General features: G+C 44.3%; 3 protein-coding genes across 6 annotated transcripts in view; 2 read left to right on the forward strand and 1 right to left on the reverse strand.

Moving 5' to 3' along the window:
* The first annotated feature begins 1,346 nt into the window (after positions 1 to 1,346).
* On the forward strand, positions 1,347 to 4,648 carry LOC110852126. The gene is made up of 9 exons (XM_022100106.2): positions 1,347 to 2,620; positions 2,690 to 2,890; positions 2,975 to 3,057; positions 3,170 to 3,230; positions 3,315 to 3,537; positions 3,615 to 3,727; positions 3,799 to 4,085; positions 4,228 to 4,333; positions 4,407 to 4,648. Exons 1-9 carry the CDS (start codon positions 2,555 to 2,557, stop codon positions 4,602 to 4,604), a joined length of 1,338 nt encoding a protein of 445 aa, XP_021955798.1. The 5' UTR covers positions 1,347 to 2,554; the 3' UTR covers positions 4,605 to 4,648.
* A 97-nt stretch (positions 4,649 to 4,745) lies between these two features.
* LOC118436336 (vacuolar protein sorting-associated protein 13-like) lies at positions 4,746 to 9,580 on the reverse strand. Its single transcript, XM_035854168.1, has 8 exons — positions 7,388 to 9,580; positions 7,210 to 7,296; positions 6,933 to 7,148; positions 6,516 to 6,848; positions 6,205 to 6,451; positions 6,017 to 6,125; positions 4,992 to 5,944; positions 4,746 to 4,901 (listed from the first exon to the last, which is right to left on the reverse strand). Exons 1-8 carry the CDS (start codon positions 7,482 to 7,484, stop codon positions 4,835 to 4,837), a joined length of 2,109 nt encoding a protein of 702 aa, XP_035710061.1. The 5' UTR covers positions 7,485 to 9,580; the 3' UTR covers positions 4,746 to 4,834.
* A 2,373-nt stretch (positions 9,581 to 11,953) lies between these two features.
* The window catches only part of LOC110852798 (homeobox protein extradenticle), a 47,299-nt gene continuing 34,963 nt past the window's right edge, over positions 11,954 to 24,289 (forward strand). For 3 of the 4 annotated variants that reach the window (XM_035853395.1, XM_035853396.1, XM_035853397.1), the window contains exons 1-2: positions 11,955 to 13,393; positions 14,078 to 14,151. In XM_035853395.1, the coding sequence (XP_035709288.1) occupies positions 13,221 to 13,393; positions 14,078 to 14,151 (247 nt within the window). In that variant the 5' untranslated portion in view covers positions 11,955 to 13,220. Of the gene's footprint in view, positions 13,394 to 14,077; positions 14,152 to 24,289 lie in introns of all 4 variants that reach the window. The other variant, XM_035853394.1, reaches the window with a different exon arrangement.

Below are 24,289 nucleotides of genomic sequence, written 5' to 3' on the forward strand. Positions count from 1 at the left end.
AGAACTTTCACCGGTCTATTTATAGCAAAACTTTCACCGCCCTCCAGAGGGTATAAAAGGAGCTGACGTATCCCTGGGTGAGCTCCCCATTGCAGCTGCGCCCTTGGATCGCCCTGCCTCTCTGGGGAGTCGGGTCCACCCGTGGTTTGTCCCACAGCCCCGACTCTCTTCCCGTTGGAGGGGTGGTCCGGGGGAACAACGCTGCAAGGGGAGAGCCTTACGGGAAGGTCCCCCCTCCAATGCTCCTCCCACCAAGCAGACTCACCGGGTGGGGAGCCGGCGGGGCTTGCCAAAAGTGCGGGTGGCGCTTGGCAAGTGAGAGGGGCTCTCTACCTCCAACCCTTGGGTGACGCCGCTCTTTAGCGATACCTCCCCTTGGGGCCGACCGGGTTCCCGAGTTCGAAGCCTTAAGTGGTGTTTATGCTTCACGTCATCGTCACGTCCTCCTTCAAATCCGATTTTTTGATTGGCTGAACCAAATTATCACTACGACAATTATAAATTTTAACCAATCAAAAAATCGGATTTGGAGGAGGACGTAACGATGACGTGAAGCATAAATGCACCTTTAATGGGGGCCGATTTACGGGTGCGCTCCCACCTCGTAAGGCGAGGGTCAGACGGGCCCCCTAGGGGAACGCGGTCGCAGAGGCGGCGACGTGGGCAGGGCTTTCCCGGTCGGTGGAGGTAGACCCCCCTTGCGCCTCAGGGCGCGAGTGGGGGCCCGCCCGCGTGGAGCACGAGGGAGCGACGTCCTCGCCGTGTGCTCTGGAAACGCCCTTCTAAGGGCGGCCAACAGCTCCCCCCCTTATAAATGCTTGGCATGGCGACAACCTTTGTCGCCATGCCATAACTTCGCCATTTCTTGTCCGATTTCCATCAAATTTAGACAGACGCTTCTTTTTGGTGTTGTCGACATGTCGCAAGGTCCCACCCGTCGCCACCACCTTTCTTTCGCCCACTTCTGTCGCCATGCCATAATTTCGCCATTTCTCGTCCGATTTCCATCAAACTTCGACAGAGACTTCTTATTGGTGTTGTTGACATGTCGCAAGGTCCCACCCACCGCCACCCCCTTGTTTTCGCCAAATATCGTCGCCATGCCATAATTTCGCCATTTCTCTTCCGATTTGCATGAAATTTGGCACAATGCTTCTTATTGGTGTTGTCGACATGTCGCAAGGTCCCAACCGTCGCCATCACCTTGTTTTCGCCAAATATCGTCGCCATGCCATAATTTCGCCATTTCTCGTCCGATTTCCATCACACTTCGACAGAGACTTTTTTTTGGTGTTATCGACATGTCGCAAGGTCGCACTCATCGCCACCACCTTGTTTTCGCCAAATTTCGTCGCCATGCCACAACTTCGCCATTTCTCGTCCGATTTCCATCAAACTTCGACAGAGACTTCTTTTTGGTGTTATCGACATGTCGCAAGGTCAAACTCATCGCCACCCCCTTGTTTTCGGCAAATTTCGTCGCCATGCCATAATTTCGCCATTTCTCGGCCGATTTGCATGAAATTGAGCACAATGCTTCTTATTGGTATTGTTGACATATTGCAAGGTCCCATTTATGATCATACCCATCCTCAAATTTGACAGGTACAGGAAGTCTATCCTTTAGACAAGAAACGTCAACCGGTGCACAACCGGCAATGTTGTGCAGATAAAGATCCATTGCCTCCTTAATCTGCCTTTGAAGCACCACGGAAGTCTGATCCACCACGATGATTGAAAAATTGTCCGGGCTGTGCATATTGAGCAATTTGTACGAGTACTTCCTATTGATCATCAATGGACGATCCGGATAGCACCAATCAAGCAACATTTCAGTAATCAGTCGTCGTTCCTAAAACAAGAAAGAAAAGAAATGGTGATCTTTAACTCCAGTTACAAACTGAAGAATTATTTTTTAGCATTATGATAAAATGTTAAATTTAAACTATCAAAGACAACTTGACCTTTTGACCCACCTACCGCGTATTATTTTCTTCCTTCCCTAACAAATCAAGTTTTATTTTCCTTCAATTTTTTGTCGACAGGCTCGTAAAAACCCTTCGATAATCATTTTTTTAATTAGAAAAGGCAGTTTTCTTATTTTCTTCCAGCAGTCTTTCAGTGAGGAGAAAAGACATTTTGGTATTTTCTCCTCACTAACTTTGAGTGCAAGATTGCTTGACAATTTATCATAATACATCCATGATTAAAAAATTAATTCCAGAATCGAGAGCACTAAATGTGAGTGTTGACAATTTTTGTGAGGTTTGTTTCTGGGCGACAGTTTCTGCGACGCACACTGGTTCCAAAAGGTACCAGGGTTTTCGAAAATTGAAGTTTTTTAGGCGTCGAAGCAATATTCGCAACCTTGTAATTATTACTAACGTTGTCAAGCAACCTTGAAGGGAAGTAACTAAATGTCAAGCAATCGTGGATAATCTCAGTTCTGATAATGAAGATTAACTCGGTCACGATACTCAATTTACTGAGCGAGTGATCCATGAAACCATTGGGAGTAAGTATAATTTCTGCCCAATCTGGTTAGTGATCGACGATGGATATGGAATCGGACATGGGAGTCCGGTTGGAGAAGCCTGATAACCTCATCTGGGTGGAGCAGGTAAATCGACTGTACAAATATACACAAAGACATCTAAAATCTAAAATCTTAAATGGTGATCATGATCAGGTGATCATGAACAACTTGGAGACCTCCTATGACCCCACTATGGAAGTTGAGAGTAGCAGCTCAGGCCCCGATAACCCTCTTCGTGAACAGCACGACCTAAAGCTCATGATTGCAGAGATTGAAATGCGAGACGAAAGCTACTTTGGCGACGACCGGATAAGCACGCTCAGTCGTCTCGTCACTTCCAGGATCAAGTACTTGGTGGGTTTCTAGCCTAATATTTCCAGAGGCCCACGAGTTTGTATGCATGTGTATAAACGGAGGTCAACTCTCATGTGCGTACAGGTTGAAGGGGAGGACGAGGAGCGAAATCACTTTTGGATTATAAAAATCCCTTCGATTCTTCCCCAGGAGCGAGAGTTGGCCCGGTAAGCATTTAATACTGTCACATATATTCTGAATAACATAAAGCATATTATTAATGTAATAATAGTACTATTTACAGTAATATTAATATATTATTATTCAATTACTTACTAGTATCTTTGACGTCTATAAACGAGAAATATGCTTTTACACCGAAATCCTCCCCGCTATGAAGGTATACATGCATACATAAAATGTCGAATTTTAGTAAGCACAGTAAGGAATTATGTTGATTATTTTGGGGTCACGTTGTGTGCAGATGTGGGTGGAGTCGCAGTACATTGACAATCTGATCGAGTTCCAGGTGCCGTGCTGCTACTACGGTAAATTTCTCCGGCCCAACGACAAGGAGCCGGACATGGAACTGCTCGACCACATCTTGGAGGCAGAGTCCCTGCTGGTGCTGGAGGACTTGAGGGCGGTTCAATATGGGAAGCGACATTTCGGGAAGGGAATGGAAGTTTCTGAGGTGTTCGCTGCTGGTACAAGTTTCTTAAATATAATTGTTTTCAAGTAGTTTTACCCATTGTGCATTTATTTTTATCTGAAACAATATTAGTCAACGAAATTTGCAAGTTCCACGCCGTGTCTTACGCCATGCAGAGCAAATCCAAGGAACCCCTGCATTGGAAGGAACTCCACTTTTCGCACGATTTTGCTATCTTCTACGATGTATTACCCAATTCTATACCAATCAATTTCTGATAATTGATGAGATGTCAAAACTATATTTTCACACCCAGGCCCTGTTTCACAAAGGGTTTGAGGTGTTTAAAAACTTTTTGAGCAATCGTCCCGATGAGCGGCGAGCGGAGGAGATTCTGAAAGCCATGAACCATTTGAACAACAATGCGCTACATGTTTTCAAGGGGTTGGTGAGGCCCACGTCCGAGTTCCCCACAACTTTGGTGCACATGGACCTTTGGAGTGACAACTTGCTCTTCCGCGTGAAGGAGGAGGACGCGGAGATGCCATTGGAGGAAGCGGACTTGGACTGCACCATCATCGACTGGCAAATGGTCTCCGTCGGGTATGCTTTGTCCATTCGATACCTTCTTACACTCAAATTGTGTGGGGATGGCTTGTTTAAATTTTCTCGTCAACAGTCAAATTAGGTTTTCCTAAATCTAATATAAACCATGTCTGTAGGAATGAAATATTTTGATTTGCAGCCGACCCACTCACGACATTGCTCTCCTTACCATCCTCTCCATGGACTCGGACTTGCGGAGGGATATTTTACACCTCGTGCTCGAGTACTACCACCAACTTTTCGAGGTCTCTTTATTGAAGTCTAAAGATTTGGTAATTGCTAAAGATGCATAATAATAATCTAACAAATTGCTTCTAGAGGACGATGGGTTGGTTTGATCTGGAAATGCCATTCACCTATGACCAGTTGATCCTCGAGTTCTCAAACAGTTGTCTCCTGGCTGTGATGATGGCCACTTGTTCAATGGATCTCGTGCTTATGGACGAAAATGCTCAGACGAGGCTCCTGGACGCCATACGAGATCTGCTCGATGACAAAATTCTCGTAGCTGAATAATCTCCACATTTTAGCGACTGCATAATAAACTATTCATGAAATTATCCAAATGTTTAAACTGCATGTACATCCATATTGTTGACAATTAACGAGTCTCGTATGTTGCAATACTTTTCATCACGTTTATTATTAAAGCGCGAGGCAGGTTATTATCTATTTCGTACATTCTCTTGATTTTGGTCGCATTGGTCATTGAATTTATTAGTCAAATTCAAACTTTTTAGATTCTTTCAGATTTGTAGTAACTGACTCGTAATGATCAGCTCGCCCAATTCCACTACGATCACGTTGAGTGTCCTGCTTAAACAAGCGAAAATTTGTAATTGCTCTGCATTTTGCCAAAGATAAGCAAATCGGATTAAATGGCAAAGTTCAGGCAGGACTCACGTTGGAGAGAAGCCAAACTGAGGAATAATTAGGCACGGGGCCTCGAGGTGAATGTCCATCTCGAACTTCTCATGACTCTCCATTATCCTCCTGAGCGAAGTACTCGACCGCGCCTTGAGCTGCTTGTAGGTCAACATGGCCTTGGACTGGAGTCGCTGGAGGGCCACGTGCTTGGGAAGTGTGAAGCAGGCGATGAGCTTGTGAACCGTGGCCGAGTCATATGTAATGTCCAAAGGGTGACCGTGAACCCGGAGCCTCTGATCAAACTCCGAGTTGAGCGGTGCTTGTTCATAAACGACGTCCAGCAGATTACTCACGCCTTCCGCCCTGCGAGGGGCGACAATGTGTGGAGTACTGCCCTCGTCGTCATCTTCGTCCTCGGGTGCGTCACCGCCGTACACGTCAATGCTTTCCAACTTGAAAGTGACCTTAAGCCCGTGGTTGATGGGGCGTGAGTCGAGGGCGAGTTCACAGCGGGTAATTTGAAGGTCCATAATCGTACTCTTCGTCCCCTCAGACACTGACCGGCGAACGTTCCAGCGACGGTCATCTTGGGTGATGATCACTTTCAACTTGTCCAAGCGAAAGTCAACATGGGCGTCGACATAGTCGGGAGGCGTGTGCAAGACGACGAGATTTGTGGCATCCGTGAAGCCGATGGCTACGAGAAGAGCACGCTTCTCCTCTGAGCTCATATCGTCGGGTGTGATGGGTTCTTGGGGGGAGTGAAAGGCTTCCATTTCCGGACTGGGGACTACCCAGCTTCGAAACCAGTCACACCAACTCTGTTCTTGCAACAGCTTCTCTTCTTCACGACTTCGACGTGCCCGAAACAAGTCAATCTGCTTGCGGATCAGAAGTATGTTGAAAATGTCCAACCGATTTTCCAAGGCTTCAATCTCGGCCTCCATTTGGGGATTGGTCTTCTTCAAAATGTTCTTTGAGTACAAAACCTGACCAAGGAATATTCCAAAGAGATTGGTAAATTTTTATTGTCCAGAATGAGCAATTATATGATGTGAAACCTTGTGATATTGTTTGCAATCCCGCCGATGATGCAGCATTCGTATCCATCTCCAATTATTCCGCCGTCGTTGAATATCTTCGAGAATGCAGTTGTACGCAAATCTCCACCTTGAAATTGTTGGTTCGAGAAAAAATTATGTTTTAAATATGAAACGGATTATATGTAATATCAGAGGTTTTGGTTTACCAAAGGCGATAATTTCCTTTGTATGCTTTGCCATGCGGCCTGTACTTGCGGTAGTACTGCATCCGGTATATACCCTCCCACGAGGCTGCCATGTGAAGCATATCCTGAAACTGCAAGTTGGAAATTCCGATGGCCAGCTCTTCCACCACCGTGTCAAAGAGAATTTTGGGAACGGTGAAGGGTTTGGGGCCCTTCTCCGGGTTAATGGCCAGACGAACCTTGGTCACGATCGAGATCGGTCCAAAAACTAAAGTGAGATTTGAGTCATCTGATCTGCATCTAGTAAATCCGTCTCAATTATTTATGCTCACGGCTGTCGAACTTTCCGCGTTTGAGAATTTCTTTGAGTCTCTCGACCCTGGCGTCGACGTCCAACTCGGCTTTTGACACCATGAGGGAGTTGCAGTTCCAGTAGAGAGCGAACCCCTCCAAACTGAGCAGTTTGTGCACAGTGGCCGCTTTGTCGTACACATATCGCGGTATCCACTCGCTGTTTGTGGTCAGAATGGAGAGTTTGGAGAGGACGAGACCAATGGCAAAGTTTTTGCTCGGATTCGTATACTCATCCTCGTAACGAAGGTGGATCGACTCTACCCTAATTTGCAAGTTTTTCACGATTTGCATACCCAGCTTTTCAAAGTAGCCTGTGTAGAATGTGTATAAAAATTATGGGAAATAATGGTATTTTGTAATTGGATAATATAGAAAGAATTAATATCAAATGGTACCTGGTTCTGTAGCATGTTCGTTCGACGTCAGTTCCTTCTGGGCAGCTTCAATGTTCTCCAAGAGTTGGAGTTTGAGTCGCAGACGTGCCTTTTCCTCCACCTCCTCGTCGTAGGGGAGGGAGGAGCCGGGGACCACGAGGAGATAAATGTCTCGGATATCAACTTCCACGGGGTGACTGTTCAGACCAGTCCATGGAATTTTCAGATTCAAGTTTGCTGAAAATTGTGGAACAGAACAATGATAATTCAGTGGGTAAATGAAAAGGACCATTTTTACCGCATCGGCCAGAAATCACACGAAATGGAAGTCCCAAGCTCTCACAAATGTTGCGTTTTAAAACTAAGTCATGCAGAGCAATATTTCCTGTGGCATTGGATTCAACAGTACATACGTTTTACTATTACTAATTCTTCGATGCAAAAATAAAATGCGGTTGACACAAGTCTTCCTTCACCTGAGAACACGGAGAGTTGAAGTTGTGAAGCATCAATATTCTCAAAGTACTCGCCTACAGTTTGGTTGAGCACACGGAGAACGAGATCTTTGAGCATGCTATTTGCAGCGGATGTATTTACTCACGATGGAGTGAAAGTCGTGGTCGCTAGATCATCTTTTCCTTTGATATCAAATTGTAAGTGAGGAATTTACTGGTTTAGAATTTTGAACGTATTTTGAACATCTCGGTATTAGCGCTATTGGAATAAAATGGATGAAGACACTATTGTGCTGTTGTCATGCAACATGGCTTAATTTTTAGTCGTCCCTCGGCTTTTTTACTGGATGGCCAAGATCTAAAAAGACCGTAAGACCGTTATAATTTGAAGCATTTTTCCTCGCATGGAATGGTAAGCTTGTCAGGGGAGGAGGCAAACGTATAATAAAATGAGTAAAATGAGAAATGCTGCTGTAAACATTGAACAAAAAAAGCTTCAGGATCGATTGATTTCATTTCGAGACTTTTATTTTGCCCTCAACGATGGATCCAGTGAAATATATGAAAGGTTACAGGAACTAGTCTTGCGAAGAGTGTCAATTAATGGTGGCTACCTTGAGAGAAAGGGTGCACACGGGTAAAAGTGGAATCCTTGAGCTGTGTGTTTGATGAACACGGCTCTGCTTTCTAAATGATCATTTCTGAAATGGAAGAGTTATTACCAGACCCGTAGCAGCATTGTTTCGCTGATGTGATAAAAAGTCCCAAGTGCAGACGTTAATCAGTGATCTCGATCAACCATCAAGTTGAATTCTTCTGCTTTGTCTCCGACGACGACGACTGAGCCGGAGAGTGAGCACCAATACTCAAAGGGAAGGAATCAGAGGATGGTCTTTGGTTCGGAGCAGTGTATCGATTCCCAGCCAACAACCATTTGTTGTTCTTGTTGGTGGGATCACTAAAACGGAGAATAATCCTTTGAATCAAACATGAATTTAAAGTGACACAACACAGCTCTTCTCTCTCTCTCTCTCGAAGCCGGCGAAAGTTGGTTTGGGCATCTGCCTCCTTCTCCACCGTGGCTGCATTGTTGCTACCACGGCTCTCTGAAGACCGTGCGGGGATGAGAATACGTAAGATTGGCGTCGGTGGCTGAGGAGTCGTAATTTATGTCCAGAGTGCGCTCCCTCATTAACCGAGTGCTTAATTACAACCATATCAGGACGCCACGAGTCGTAGTGTTCCGTGTGTATCGCATTCCGTCCTGGATTGCGATACACACACTCCTCCCATAATTCACCCACTGTACACTTCGCAAGTTGTATGTACGACCAACTGCCTCCACTCCATGGCCGCACGATACATAATTACCTCCACTTGCCTCCATCCCTTCAAATCCAAACACTTGCTCCTCTTTATTTATTGACTTCTTCCCACTCGCCTCCATCTCAATTTTACAGACGGCATGGCAGCAGCAGTCGCAAGAGAAAACACAACTGTGGAGTTGAAACAACGTCTCATTTATCCAGAGCTCAGTATTCACATGTGCTGACCGACCACTCCTGAAAGTAATAGCATGGATGGATGGATGGATGGACGGTATGGTTGATATCGTGATAAGGTGCGATTTCAAACGAAATTACGAGAATTATCAGAATTAGGCAAGTGGGAGGAGGAGGCGTGAAAGAGTTTTGGTGAAAGTCAGCAGCAGCAGTGTGTCGGCTTGGCTCCTGCTGGCATAGCAAAGATCCCATCTCAAAAGGGGAGATTTACGACGTGTCCCCAAAAATTAATGACTCGGCCCCACACACCATTACATATCACTTGCATTGCATACTTTGCCGGTCATATATGGACGCCATTATATGCTTATAAGTTCGAGGTGGGATATGTGACATACGGCACGAGAGAGAGAAATGGATAACTCAATAAATGCAAAGAAAAATCAGCCATCTGACTCGACTTTGTTCTCAATGTGCCCCACATCCGTCAGTCAGAAGTTATTGCTTTCTCCACCGCACCCAGCACCTCCCCAGACCCAGAGTCGATCCAAGCAGTAGTCATATCATGGTCGTAATTTTGAACGTGCAGTGTAAACCAAGTTTCGATTGCGTAATGCAGCTGATGTCGTTATGAGTGGAGGAAGATTGGGAGATTTCGTGGGAGATTAGTCGAGTTGTAATAACATGGACTTCCTCCGTCCCTTGAAACATGAACCTTTGCTCCACGATGGATCCGACGGATGGGAACATATTTACTCCCACTCTCTCTCTCGCTCTGACTTTCTTTTCCCACATTGCTTTCATGCACTGCGACCACGTTAATGAGCTGCACCCACACGGCTACACTGTACGAGTCCGAGGAGTTAAGGTCCCATTATGCATGCCCTGGACTTTGTTGGATAAGGACGAATAATAAGCTATTGCCAACGTGTGTGTGTGTTGACGAAAATTCGGCCTTTGTCCAAGTTAGAGGAGCTGTGCATATGTACGTATGCATGGAATTGAGTTGGTGTGGAACGGTGGAGTTCACTTTGAATTTCCGGAACCGGAAATGGGAAATGTTGAAGAAAGGCTTAAAATTGAAATCTGAACTGCCGGGAGTGCATGGCATGGAGCAACTTGGCAGCCATAACGTCGTTTGTCCAGTCCAGAGATTAAAGTTGAAATGGATGGGAATTGGCGAAAAGGCGTGTGTGGGGTCGACGTGGATCTGATTGCAACTGCACCCGAGGGTCACTCTCACAATCACAACACAACAGGCTTGATCCAACTAATCTCCACAAATGTGAAACTTTCCTCATTGGGCACACCATTTCCACTCCCTTTAATAAAACCCTCAATCCAGCCGGCCAGCTTACACCACCCGAGTTGCACGTTGCCCCTCCAAATCAACCAATGTTTCCGTGCTCTCTCACTCTCGTCGAGAAACATAAACAAGGCTCACGACCCCAAGATTAGTATATTTACACGTCGCTTATCGTCAAAACTGATATGCTTCCAACAAGTAGCATTGTGCGCGAGGAAGATGGTGTAGCTGATTAAGGCGAGAGCGAGAAGGGCTGGCGTTGAACAATGTCATTCATTCATTTGTTTCGGCGTGCATAATTCTGGTGTAATGGGATGCGGGCGAGCAAAGTGAGAGAGACCAAACAACAAACGGGAACAATTAGGTCATAACTCGTTGAGAGTTGTGTGCACTCGAAATTCCCATGTTCACAACAATGGCCAATTTATGAGAAAGGAGTCAGGGAGTGGAAAGTAATGAATGGATGAAGGAAATAGGGAAAGGACCAAACCAAGCAGACGGAATCCATTTCACACGTTCACACTCCTCTCCTTCCTCTCTGATCCCTTTGCCTGCGTGCATATGCATGTACACATCCGTACACCGTCCTCATCATGACATTATTGCACACATCTCGGTATTGCCATTATTCTGTCTCCTCTCGATGTCTGGCTGATGGAGCACTAGGTTCTTGTGGAGCAACAATTATAAAAACTGAGGGCTGCTATCACCATGCATGGAAAGCAGCCCATCACCCTTGGTTTCGTGGTGGCAGGGAAGAGGAAAAGTACGCGAGGGCAACAACGTGTTTCTCTGAAATAATTTTGGACGGCAATGTCGAGGTAGCGAGAGAGGAAAAGAGAGGAGAGAAATTCCCATGCGGTGAAAGTGAGTTGATATGAGAGGGAAATGTGATGGGCCGAGTAATAAAGTGTGGAGGAGAGATTTATACACACATACAGGGGAGCGAGTGCGAGTTGGTGGTGGTGGAGAGAAAGCGGGTTTTTTTTAGCTCCGAATTCGGATGGGAGTGGGAGGGACTTCGGGGCGGAGAACCACCCAATACGCCATTACGATCTTTGGGGGTCTCCGCTAACCCGGCTCCCCGGCTACACTCCCCACCACAGCCACCAGCCAACTCTCTTACTTTGTTCCATTCTCGTCACATGTGCTTCAAGAATTCATATCTCACATAACGTCGCCAAATTAATTTTATCAGCCAGAAAATTTGTACGAAATTTGTTGCACCCCAAACCAACACCCCCTAACTATCGGTGGTCACTTGTCCTGCAATCCTTTTCCAGGAATATCTCGGGAGAAATACTCAGATTCGATACATTGTCTCTTTAAAGATGTTCCCGAATGCCACCGACACTGCCTATTACATCGTTGCTTTCACTAAATAAAACCGGAAATGATTTGAATTAAAACATGATTCTTTATTGTACAATTGAGAGACTTACCTAACACCTAACCATAAATTTTAAAAGTATTATGCATTGCATGTTGTTCTTCATGGGAACACTTGAATGGGCGTCGATTTGAGGATGGACGTCTGCGCTTACTGCCAAAAAGCGCTACGAACTATGCTTTCACTCGTACGTATGATTGGAAATTTGAAATTGAGTTGTTGTATAAAGTTTTGTGAGGAATATTTCAGGTAATTTTCGGGCGAACTTAGTGTGTTTGTGGTGCAGGTTTGATTATGTGGGGCTAAATATTTTGGAGGCGAGGGTAGCAGGGGTAAAAGTTGAGGAGAGTGGCCCGAGGGGCTTGAAGAGAGCAGAGTTGGTGGCATTCCATCCAATCTTCCTTAAATCCATCCAGTCAGCCAACAACATCCACCACCAACTCATTTACTTACTTACTTGACTTTTAGTTTACACGTTTTATCCAATACAAACCTTATCCATACAAACCACGCTTATCAACCGATAACCACGGTCCCCTTTGCTTACCCACTCCAAAGCCCTCTTCTCTCAGAAAATTCCAAAAATTACCAAACAAAAATTACGACATTAATAGTAATCAACGAACGCTGCTGATGTGGTTCTATTGTAGTTGTTGTCATGTTCTCCAGGAGATAAGTACGAGAGATAGGAGGGAGAGAGTAATTTTAAAACAGAACGCACGAGTGGAAATTGGATAAGGACAGATTGAGCCAGATAAGCTGGGCTCAGTGCTGTGGAAAATTAGGAGATAAGCACAGTTTCGATAAATTTAAGCACCACAAGTGACCTAGAGACGAGTCAGGAGTCATCCGACTGATTGACGACCCATCAAAACTGACATTATTAACGACGGCAATAAATTCGTTCACTTTTTCCTTCGCCATTTCGTCACAACTACTTTTACTTTGGGGGCAGGACTGATTAATAAATTGACTTTCACCTCGACAGCAGGAAAGTGCGAGACCGGTTTCTCCGTGTGTGCTTTTTGACCCAACCAACGCCAACTTTATGACCGGCCAGTACGTGATGTGGTCATAAAACAAGCACGATGAGGGTGTGACATAATGTGCAATGTGTACACTTAATGACCACATTTCCCCATCCGGTCATCATTGCGAATCCAAACTTTGGTCAGATCACTGCTCCACTACGAAAAAAACTTGCAGCCTCCTGTCAATCAAATCCGACACGAGGACATTTATCGTCAACTTATAAGACGCAAAATTGTGCTGCATCAAGTGTGAAAACTGATTATTTGACCACGTCTGGGAAAGATAAGTGAAAAAACTACTACAAACATCAGTCAAGATAGAGGATTTAATGTCATACTTTTAAAAAGTTTTGTTTTGGGGTCGTCAATCTCTCGTCAATTTGCAACGAGTTATACGAGCAACACGCCATAAAGTGCCATTATTATCAACATAGGTTTAGGAATTTCTACACAAACTACATCTAAATAAACATAGATAAATAAATACAAACTATTAATACGCTAAATATTTATTGTGAGGAAAAGTACTTGAGGGATAAAAGAGTAAGTGTGTTCGTGACTGCGTGTTGTTGGTGGTGGACGAAGGGGGAGGAGGTTCGTTGGGGTGGAGGAGCGGAGAGAGTAAATGCATCCGGTGAGTGTGGGAGGGATGATGCCTACATCCTACGGGATAGTGGACCCCGGTCAAGGGGGGGCTCCGGGTACGCCAGACCAGGATGTCAGGAAGCAGGACATTGGAGAAATCCTTCAACAAATCATGAACATCACCGACCAGTCTCTCGACGAGGCTCAGGCTAGGTCCGTACTTTCCCCTCATAATGTTCAAAATACAACATTTCATAATTTGCATACCTCATATTCACTGCATGCATGCAAATTCAGCCATTGCGAACCAAGCTGCAATTTCCATGTTATATAATAATGATAATAGATATTTCTTTCTTGAAGTATTATTATGGAAATGGTTTCACTGAAAACTGATTTCATCAAGTACTTTTGACACATCAGGGCCAGGCTTGTTGTTGCTAAAATCAATGTCAAGCTTTTCTTACTCCATTTCTTGGTATATAATATGACACTCGGTTCGTGTGTGCTGGATTTTAAATTTGCAGACCTTGCATTACTTGGAATGCGTGTATGTATTGTATAAATCAAGGTGTATTTAAAAATTTGGGCATTTGAGTGTGAGTAGCAGTGACAGTTGAACATTATTACAATGCAAATGCGACACGGATACATTTGTTAACTGAGTATATTCTTGTCGTTGTGTTGTAAAATCAGAACATATTTGATACATTAATTGATAAGAGTTATCTTTCCGTGATAATTCTAACACAATATTAATGAAATCAATACATATGTATGTATGCTCATCGACTGAAATGCACGCGTAACTACTGTTTTGCATGCAATTTTCCACTCGAAATGTGCAAATTCCTGGATTTTTGTTAACTGCATTGTATATTTTTCTACTACTTTCAGGAAACACACGTTAAACTGCCACAGAATGAAGCCTGCACTTTTCAACGTGCTTGCAGAGATAAAACAGAAAACAGGTAAATAAAAAAATGTTAAATGCCCCGTGCTTTTTCCACCCTTTGTTTGATCCCGAAACAAAATACGGCTTTAAAGGGCAACTTGCAAAAAAATTACGCAATAAAACAATTAATCGCCAGTTAATTATTTATCTCGTCGGTGAAGTTATATTTCTACAAGAGAAGGGGAAAGGCGGGTAGTGTGCTGTGTACACACATAGGTCTGGCTGGCTTTTTACAGGAGCAAAAAAGGCCAAGACATGGAGAAGCACGTGTTAAAAATAATTAATTGGACAGTTAACAAATGTAGTATGAAATGAATGTGGCCGTGGTGGTTGTTGTTTTTTGGTGGTTCGAGGCGTGCAAAATGTGTGCAAACGTGGATTTATCCATCTCTCTCTCTCTCTCTCTCTCATTTAGTGGAGTGAGTGGATAGGGTCATGCAATATCTCTTTATTTATGATACCAAATAAATCTGCCTTCCTTCCTTCTGTCAGCCTACTCCTCCACCACCACCACCATTTCACGACCATTCCACCAAACCAAGTGATCATGATACCCTGGTTCGTTACGACATGCCCGTTTCCAGGCATTTCACCCCTCTCTCACCCACCCTCGCGAGCAGCCGGGCAGGAACCACCCTCTCGATTGTGCGAAATGAAAAAATCTCATCTTTCTCTCTCTGTTATGCATGAACATGTCGTCGTCGTTTTGGTAGATTTGGAATTGGAGATGCTGCTCCGTTTTTGAAATCCAAACCTCAAAATTTCTAGTGGTGTGTGTGTGTGTGAGTGGGAGAGCCGAGGCGTGTGTGTGTAAGTTGAGTGCAGATGTTGAACAAACTCTTAGTTATTTTTAGCGTGTTCCGAAATTCGGTTAGGACTCCGAAATTCAAAACATCCGGCAGTCGCTATTAAGTCTAATCCATGTCAAAAGTCAACCTCACTCACTGTCACTTCAGCCCCACTGTTACATTAATTCCTCACCACTTAGTTACGTAGCCTCCTTCTCGCGGATGATATGTTTTCAAGGGTTCGCGGTTCGTTCGCATTATTATTTCGAAATATATAGCCAAGCCACACCTCAGTTCAGTCAGGGTTCGTTCCCTCCATCATCCTTCTTCTTCGTGTACTTGTGTATCATGGAACGAGGCTGGGTTGTTGTTCTGGGTCTCGGCAGGAAGCCAATTAGCCAACAGAAAAATAGTTTTAATTAAACGAAGGGTTCAATGTTGGGAAGAAAGGTCAGTCTCTCGCTCGCTCTCTCTCTGTGGAACGGGCAGGTTTGGGCATATCGCGAGTCAAGGGGAGAAGACTTTGAGAGAATTAGTGCCTGGGTACCTTGGGCAGACAGGCAGGTAGTAGTGGTGCTCTGGTCCTTGTCTGCTGATACGATCCAACTTTTAACAAAAGGCTCATCTAAAATTCTAAATCTCAAAAGCCAGGTTTTTGTGCCTTTTGTTCCTTTATTTGCTCCTTGTGGTTTGGAAAAAAGAGGTTAAGAAGTGAGCCCTTTCTACGCATTTCTTCCGTTGGTTGGTATAAAGGTCTCTCTAACGATAAGTTGACGGACCCTTCACGGTACATCACAGGACAAGATATTGTGTACAGGGCATCGTCATACATATTGGGGGGATATGCTCCTGGGGTGTCTTGAACAAGTCAAGTCGGATGTATGCAGTCAAGTTGTAGATATATATTTAGTATCGGTGGTGGTGGTTCTATTAAGTCGAAGCAAATCCTATTAGTGGAATTAACAGAAAGGATTAGATGGGATCCTTGTAGAAATATTTTAATAACATTTCCGGGCCGTCTCATCTCATTATCTTTACTCCATCCACCAGCCAACCCACACGGTATCCTACGTGGTTTCGGACAAAAAAAGCTAACCGACTCTAAACCCCAACATCAAGCATCATTCACATTGGCTGCCAGCACTGCAAAATTCTCTCTAGATCAATTTCAGTCCTTGAATTATGACGAGTTATGAGACGAGAGAAGGGAATAAAAAGTGAAGACTGCATCAGGACCTGGCATGGTCGTGGATCACCGTGTTTTTTTTTGCTCAACCTGACCCAATGGCCTTAAGGCAGGGTGCCCTTTAGTCAATTTTTACCAAACATTTGTTATTGTGGATAAGTCTGACTCGGTTTGAGAACATTGAGAGAGAGTGGATTAGTTCTTGGATACATACATAGGCCCTCTTCTTCTTCTTGGTGCATCTGGTGCTCATTTCCATTCCCAATTACCTACAACCACGAAAAGAACATGCTTCAAAGAAAACTTTGTTAAAAATCCCATCTTTTTCGTAGTCCAAAAACACCCTTGTTTTTCCCCTGCACTTTCGGGATGCCAGCCAACATAGGGGTAGTAGACACCACAACGCATATGCACATATTCTCATCAGCATAACATCTCAAGAGATTATTTTCAGTCTTTGTAAAAGAGACTGAAAATACACGAATATCAAGTCCACTCATTTCTTCGATGTGTCAGTCTGTGCAACGTGCGTACGTGGAGTGAGCATGCATTAGAGAAATTGATTTGGTTGGAGGAAGAGTTTTTGAGAATTTTAGCGAATGGGTGATAAGATATACTTTGTTACGAAAGAGGAAAAGAGAGGAGGGTGGTGGATGGATGGATGGATGGATGATGAGGAAACCGGTAAAGTGCACAGTTGGATGGACGGGGTAGCAATAATAATAATAATGAAGCTCTGCACATTTTTTATCCCAAATTTTTTTAGCCACAATCAGTTGGTCTTTTTGGTTTGCTTTACTTTGTGAGTTGGCTGCGACTTGAGACTGGCTGCGGTTGGGTGGTTGACAGTTGAGTTGGATTTTGAATTTTGATGTTGACGATTTTGTTGCAAAACTGGTTTGTTGGAGCATCTCATCATCCCGATCACGGCGTCTTCTTCTTTCGTCTTCTTCTTCTTCTTCTTCCAGCCTCTGTGGAAAATGGTGAAATGAAAAAATGTTGGGCGAAGGAGAGGGAAGAAAAGACTTTTCATTCGTTTGATGGACGTGCGAATAGGAGAGAGATGAAACTCATGAAACCACAAGTCGACTCAGCCCCAGGATTATTTACGACCCACAACAATGTAAATTAAACCAGCAACAACAACTCTGTGTGCATATGATCCCTTCCTATGGCAGCAGCTCTCTCCCTTCATCCTCGAAATCCATACATTTCTCGAGGCATTATTGGCGAATTGAAATCCAGATTAAGTTTCAAGATTATTCGAAAAGATTTTCAATTTCCAAACTTGAAATTTTCCCCTGAAATTCTGCCAAGAAGCGGAAAAATGTTTAATTTTCATTCGTCAGTCAACCTCCATCTCGGTCCCGATCCACATAACGCATATGTAGGACTCGTAGGCAGAGGGGACAGCCAAAACTTATTGCACCCATAGGTTCATGTTTAAAATTGGAATTTGGTTTGGGCTTGGTCGGTGGGTCGCAGCAACTCCTCAGTGGCGAACAAAGTTTGGTGGTGTTTGTAGACTTGTGTTTACTTTAGCCGTAGATGGGCAATGGTGGAATTATTTATTTACCTTCAGACTGCCAATTGCCACTTCAACTTCAAAATTTAAACAAACTATAAGCTCTTACATCCACTTACACTCACTTCCCATGGTTGCTACTACTTGCGACTTGCTCTTCAGCGGTTGCATGCCAAAACCCGGCTCTCCTGTCTGCTCCAAATTTCAATTTTTAAGAAGGGGGAGGTCTCTCCACCACCTCCTACTTTCTATCCTTCATCCAATATGCAGGGAAAATGTGTCTCATATTCTCCGTCCTAAATATTGTGGATACCTTCGTGTCCGATCTGACTTGGCCAAATTTATGCATCCATTATTGGTGGCGTTGATGATGAAAAAGTGTGGTGGTCTCTAAAAGGCGGTCGTTGGGTGAGGCGTGGACGCGATGCTGGGACGACAACAAGTTGTCCCATGAGAGGAGATTGAGAATCCTTTGAAAAAGGTCGTAATTAAATTAAAGAGCTTATTATTATTATTACCAAATACATTGGAGAGAGAGGTTAACGGCTGAGTGAACGATACTTTTTGGTTGGGTGTGGCCCAACTAAATCCCACAACCCATCAACCATTAACCCCTTCTCACACTGGCTAAACGTGTAGCCATGTCATATGCTTGCACACACCACCAAAAACATGGATGCATATAATGCAAAAGAGATGGATGGATGGATAGATAGCTTCACTGCTCTGATGGTACTCGTCACATTAAATGGGGCCAAATTCCTGCCACACGGTGGACTTTTATGGCAAAGGAATTTGGAAATTGTGCATCCACTCATTTATTACATGCTCAGTCTTCTTTTCGACATTCTTGCCCTGCTCCAATTTTCCGACTCGAGTTCTCTTCGTGAAATGAGGCGAAGTGGGACGAGTTTCGAACCACCCACTGTCGTCTTGTTCGAGTTATTTGGTTGGAGTCCAGTTGAGGTGGGGGGGGGGAGGAGTGGGGTTCAGCTGGTTGCTGAAAAATGAATGGAGAGGGGACCACGGCGTGTAATGGACCGTGACTCGCATCCTCGCTCTCTCGTCACTTCATAAAACTTACCCCCATCCAAGATCCAACCTGCTCTCTTTGTTCAATCCGAATATTTCTCAAATCCTTCCTCAGAAAAGAATCATCCCCCCGATGCCCAAACATTTGATTATCCATTTTGAAAAATATCCAACTTTAGCTACTCTTATGTGCATAGTAAATGCATATTTAAGGTTTAGTATTTTAAGAAAACGACACTTTCGAAATACAGAATTTTCGAACGTGTAGAGAAATAATTATATAATTAATTTTTGTAATTTTATAGAGGAATAATTTTGGTATTCGAGGCCCTGCTGGTGCCTGACCCTTATTAATTTTTCAGATGACGTAAATTTGTACCTGAAGAAGTTGGCTATCGACTTTTCGCCATCAGTTTTTTAGCTGGTTTATTATTGCCTTGGTAGGATAAATTTCTCTGGTCTCATACTCTTTGCCTATGCATGATAGCAGAGCAGCTGAACGGTTTGCACAAAGCCTAACAAAAGCAATTAATTCCCTGAATTGTAATTGATCTAGTTGAGGAAATTGTAATTTTGTGAAACAAAACGTCCTTGCCCGTCACTCAACTCCGTCATGAATGTGCGTTTTTTCTTGTTTTGTATTCTTCCCAAGAACAGCAATCTGCGTGCCCATCACATCATATAAATATGCTTTAAACTAATATATGCACTGACTGTAGTGATGATGGACAATTTTGCACCAGTTTCCTGATTTAGTTTGTGGAATTTAGTTTGTGGACTGAATTAGCAGAGGAATCCAAAGTTTTCCTCGTCCTCTTAAGTGGAATGAATGTTTTAAAAATGTGATAAGGAAACTGAGTAAGGGAGCCATGTCATGACGGAGATGGAGGAGTCGAATCCAATTAGATGTGTAAAAGGTAGTGTAATAATGGGAGTGAGTTTTTTGGTGGGTCGGTTAGTGCAGGCAGGCAGGCAGGCAAAGCAGGGAGAGGAGATGGAGGGATCAATAATGAATTATCGGAACAAGTTGCAATAGGAGATGCGTGCGTAAATTGGGAATTTGGACGGTTTCATGACAGATTTATGATTACGGGACCATGCCACAATTATCCGGCAACTCAATGAACTCAAAACTCAATTAACCTCCTTCCTCCCTTCACACAAACTCTATCCAACCACCAACGCGCTATGTTTTCACAGCTCAAAAAATCATTTATACAACAATACCCAGAGCAACAATGAGCTTAAGGTGGATGATAAGTAAAAAGTCTCTCCTCCACAAAGTGAAACAACGCATAATGCATAAAAGCATTGTTGTTGCTGCACACAAACCCTGGAGCACAAGCATAAACAATTCCCCTGCTCCCTCCACATTGGACATGATAATTGTATTTAATCAGCACTTGCACTACATCACCGCATGGATTTTTAACTCTTGCTCTGTTCAGACCGTGGACTCTGAAATCATTTTTGAATTAAAATTTTAATCAGCATGGTCAACCAATTGCTTTTGGGGGTGGTGGAACAGGATGATGATGATGATATGGGATGGGACACAGATACGTACATAAGCCAAGCAACGAGTTGGGGGTGAAAAAGGAAAAGAAAGTGGGGGTGAGTATGGAGGAAAAATCAAGAGGAATTTGTAAGTAGAACATGCATTGTGACAACGAGGAAGATTGGTTTGATGGCGGCAGTGATTTTTGATATAATATTGATAAATGATAAGTTGGTTATGGTGAGCCTGGCAGCAGGGAGATTGTTTAGTGGATCGGTGTAGAGTTGGTAATTTGTGTCAGTTGGGCTGTCATTCTCGAAATCCGATCTTTTCTAATCCATTTCATCCGATGACAACAACGGGTATTCAACTCCAAACAACCTGTCAATTCATTTAACTCGTGAAAACCCTCACACAAGCAGCGAACCCGGGATAATATTCCTCTTCATCTCAACAACGCCCGCATGAATGCATGTACAGGCATCCATGTCCCTCTCGGCGTGGCGTGCTATTATACGTGCATGGCACAATTTGCCCACATTCATATTCCATGCTTCTCACCCACAAACGCCAATCTATGACCTCCACACAGATGCGAGGTGTCAAAACGTCCAACGTGCTCCCTCAGGTCATGTCAATCATTCTCCCTTCCTCTTCTCCTCTCCAACTTACATATTATTCTAATTTTTGAGAGGAAGGAACTGCCCCTGGATAAGTGTCAATGTTTTGACCAAATTCACCGTGTCTCCATTTTCCCCGACCCCTCCGCCCCCCATCTCCATCCTCTATCTCTCTCTCTTCATTCATGCTCTTCGTTCGTTGCCACTGAATTTTTGCAACACTCTTCTTCTTCTACTTGGCCATGTTTACTCGCCATAAATCATTTCGGTGGTTATTTAGTTGACTACTCTGGTGGATGAAGAAGGGGAGCACATTTTGGAGAAGAAGTTGACTCGGTGGTGGTGATAGTGTTTAGGCAGCCGGGGTATAATTGAGTGGGGGAGGGGATGAAAAATTCATGAGCGGGAACCACACCCACTCTGGCGAGGGCTGTGAGAGTTTGAAAACCCTGGTGGGTCGTTTTCGGTGTTTTTTTGCGAGAGAAACCCATTAGCCAGGGAAGGATAATTTATCTCCTCCTCGGACTTTATTTATTGCTCCGAAGAAGAAACTTCGTTCAGAGAGGAAAGCCATTAGGCTCCTTCAACTGGAAAGCCGGGTTTTCTCCACAAATTCTCCCCCCGACCAACATCAAATCCCTACAACAATCCGATACCCGGTTTTGCTCTCTCTCTCTCTCTCGCTCGCTTTTCTTGCTTCTCTCCTCCTCGTCTTTTTTACCCGGCTGCCTGCTCCCTCCTCGTCGCATCCTCCTCGCCACTCTGCCTCGGATCTCCTTTCTATCTCCCAATCTCCTTTTCTATTTACTCCAGAAACATTCAACAAAATAAGAATTTAAATGGAAATGCGGCTTTTTGATGGATTTTTCCATCTCCCATCTTCCAGCAACCTTGTATAGTTTCCTCCTTCCAAATAAATTCAAAGCCCTCTCGCTCTCTCTCTCCTACCGGGTTTCGTCCCTGGGTTCTTGTGGCAGTAAGCGGAGTTGGATGAGATGAGAGGCGTCGTCGTCGTCGTCGTCACAAGAACGAGTTGGGTGGTTGGACACTAATTCCCCATTTTATGAGAGGCCGATGTGCAGTTACCTGATTGCGAGGAGAGGACTTTAATTGGGTTTTGGCTGAGTGTGGATAGGGTGAAAGTAAGTAAGGTAATGAGTGGAGTGGGGTATTTATGATTATTTGGGTGATTTCATAACGTCTACGGCCTTTATTACATGTCACACTGATAACTATCGCCCATTCCCCAAATGCCCGCTCCTCCTCCGCCATCCCATTACAGATCCCATGTATCGCCTGCTTTGTCCTCGCCTCCTTTAAATTAACTCGCAGATATCCGCGAGGCAGGCAACATCCATTCCGTCATCCAGATCTGATCGACACTCCGCCAGGGTGGCAAAAGTCGCAAACTGAAACGTGCCCAAGTAGCCAGGACGATAGTCGTAGGAAGGAAGGATCGAGGTTGGTGGTGGTGGTGGAAGGAAAGGGTTCAGTTCAGAGGTTATCATCATCAGCATCCTTCCACATCCACCTCTCCATTGTTCCCCGTTCCGCCGAGTGTGCAAAACGAGAAAATAGTGTCCACTCAGCAGATCTCGACGGCAGAAGCTCGACTGTTGACAGGCAGTAATGCGTCTCCCCGTTTCATTTCATTGTCTCTCTTACGAAACCACACACCCACCCTGGTCATCATCATCTATGGGGGGTTGTAATCCAACCCGTACGTACGTACGTACATATGTATGGCGTCGCCGTCAAATCAACTTCTGAGCGGCCAAGTAAAAGCAATTTGAGGCAGAATTTTGAAGCGGCAAAGAAGTTGGAGGAGAAAGGAGAGGGCTGGCGGGATTAGAGAGAGAGAGAGAGAGAGAGGAAAGTGGTGGTAGGAACAGCCGTGGTGGAGGTAGAGCCGTGTAGCTTTGAAGCTTTGGGCTTTATTAGATTTGGCGGAGTCACCATCTGCTTTCTCTTCTGCTTTCTCTCCATCCTCATTTAATTTACTGTACACTCTGATTTATCTCCATTAATCCTCCGCCCGCCGCTATACTCTGCTCCCTCCACTCTCTCTCCGCCGATGTGCTCAAGGAGAGGCTCGAGGAATTTTTAAATTAAACTAATTTTAGGAAATTCAGCATCTCCTCTCCGCCTCAGACTGCCGCATCGAGTAAATTAACAAAGTTAAGCGATGATGCTTCCACGGAGCCTCCATCCCATGCATTATTTATTTATTTACGACTCATGAAATTTTAAATGATTCATTTAAATTGCCTTTGAATCACGGTCTGAATTTTTGTATGCAAAAGCACCAGATATGAATTAAGGTGAGCACTTGGAGGTTACCATTGTTCTGTCATGTCAGCAGTTCAACACTCCTCCACCACTTGGACATGCTGGTGATTATGATGTCTGCCAGGCTGAGTGACATCCGACACATCGTATACGACGACGAGCAGTTCGTGTTTCCAACTTATTCACGGATAAAGTTTCAAGTTTATCTCTCTCCTTCTCGCTCCCTCGTCGCCTCTTCCCCGTCTTCTTTTCTGGGAGGAAATCTCTGAAACAATGCTTTTGGGGAGAGAACGATTTACATACAATTGGGAATTCTCAAGTGAAGACTGTATGAATTTTAATTTAGGCAAATTAGCACCACGTGGACCGAGTTGATATTTATTTATGCGCCGAATAACGTAGATACGTATGATTTACGACGATGCAGAACTTGCTCCCTGGTTTGGTGTTGGATGGATGAGTTGTGGGGAACTGAAAGTGGGGCGGTCATGAGGGGGACGTGGAGCAGGGTCAGCTTGGCCAAGATAAGGATGGTGGGTAGCATGGTTGGCCGCCGAGGCAATAATAATTGAGAACTTCCTGCAATTACACAGGACAGCAGAGATAATTGGTTCGGTGTGTGTGTGTATTGTTGTCGGGGTTGTCTTTGGTTTAGGATCGCATGCATCGGATCGGTCGCGTGAGTTGTCATCAGGCATGGAAAAAGTAGCGGAATTGTTTGAGTTGGAGGCAGCTCAAGTCGTGTCGTGTCATGTCATTCTGTGTGTCACTGTCAAAACTCTCGACAGTCGTCCAAATCACCCGTAATTCACCTCCCCATTAATTTCCGAAACCCTCTGAGTAACAACAAAGGCAACCAAACTAAACTGCACAAGTACGCAAATTATTATTTTCACCGGCAGCACCAACCCAATTATTTCCCCCGTTAAAGGTGCTCCTAATTGTTATGCTCACAGAAACCCGGGCATTATGTCTTCCCGATGGTCATTATTCTCTCCCTCTCTCTCTCGTTCCCTACCACTTGTCTCTCATGCTCGACGAGAGATAACAATGTGGAAACGTTATTGCACGGTGTGCATATGTACATTCGCCAACCAACCCATACCTTCGTCGTCGCTCGTTTATTGCAACCAAATACAAGGATCCGATGACTCTGCAGAGATGAGTGGATGAGGAGAACGCGTGGCTAATTATGCACTAAAGTTAATTTAGTTTT

This window comes from Folsomia candida, unplaced genomic scaffold, assembly GCF_002217175.1.
Source record: "Folsomia candida strain VU population unplaced genomic scaffold, ASM221717v1 Fcan01_Sc007, whole genome shotgun sequence".
NCBI classification, from domain to species: Eukaryota; Metazoa; Arthropoda; class Collembola; order Entomobryomorpha; family Isotomidae; genus Folsomia; species Folsomia candida.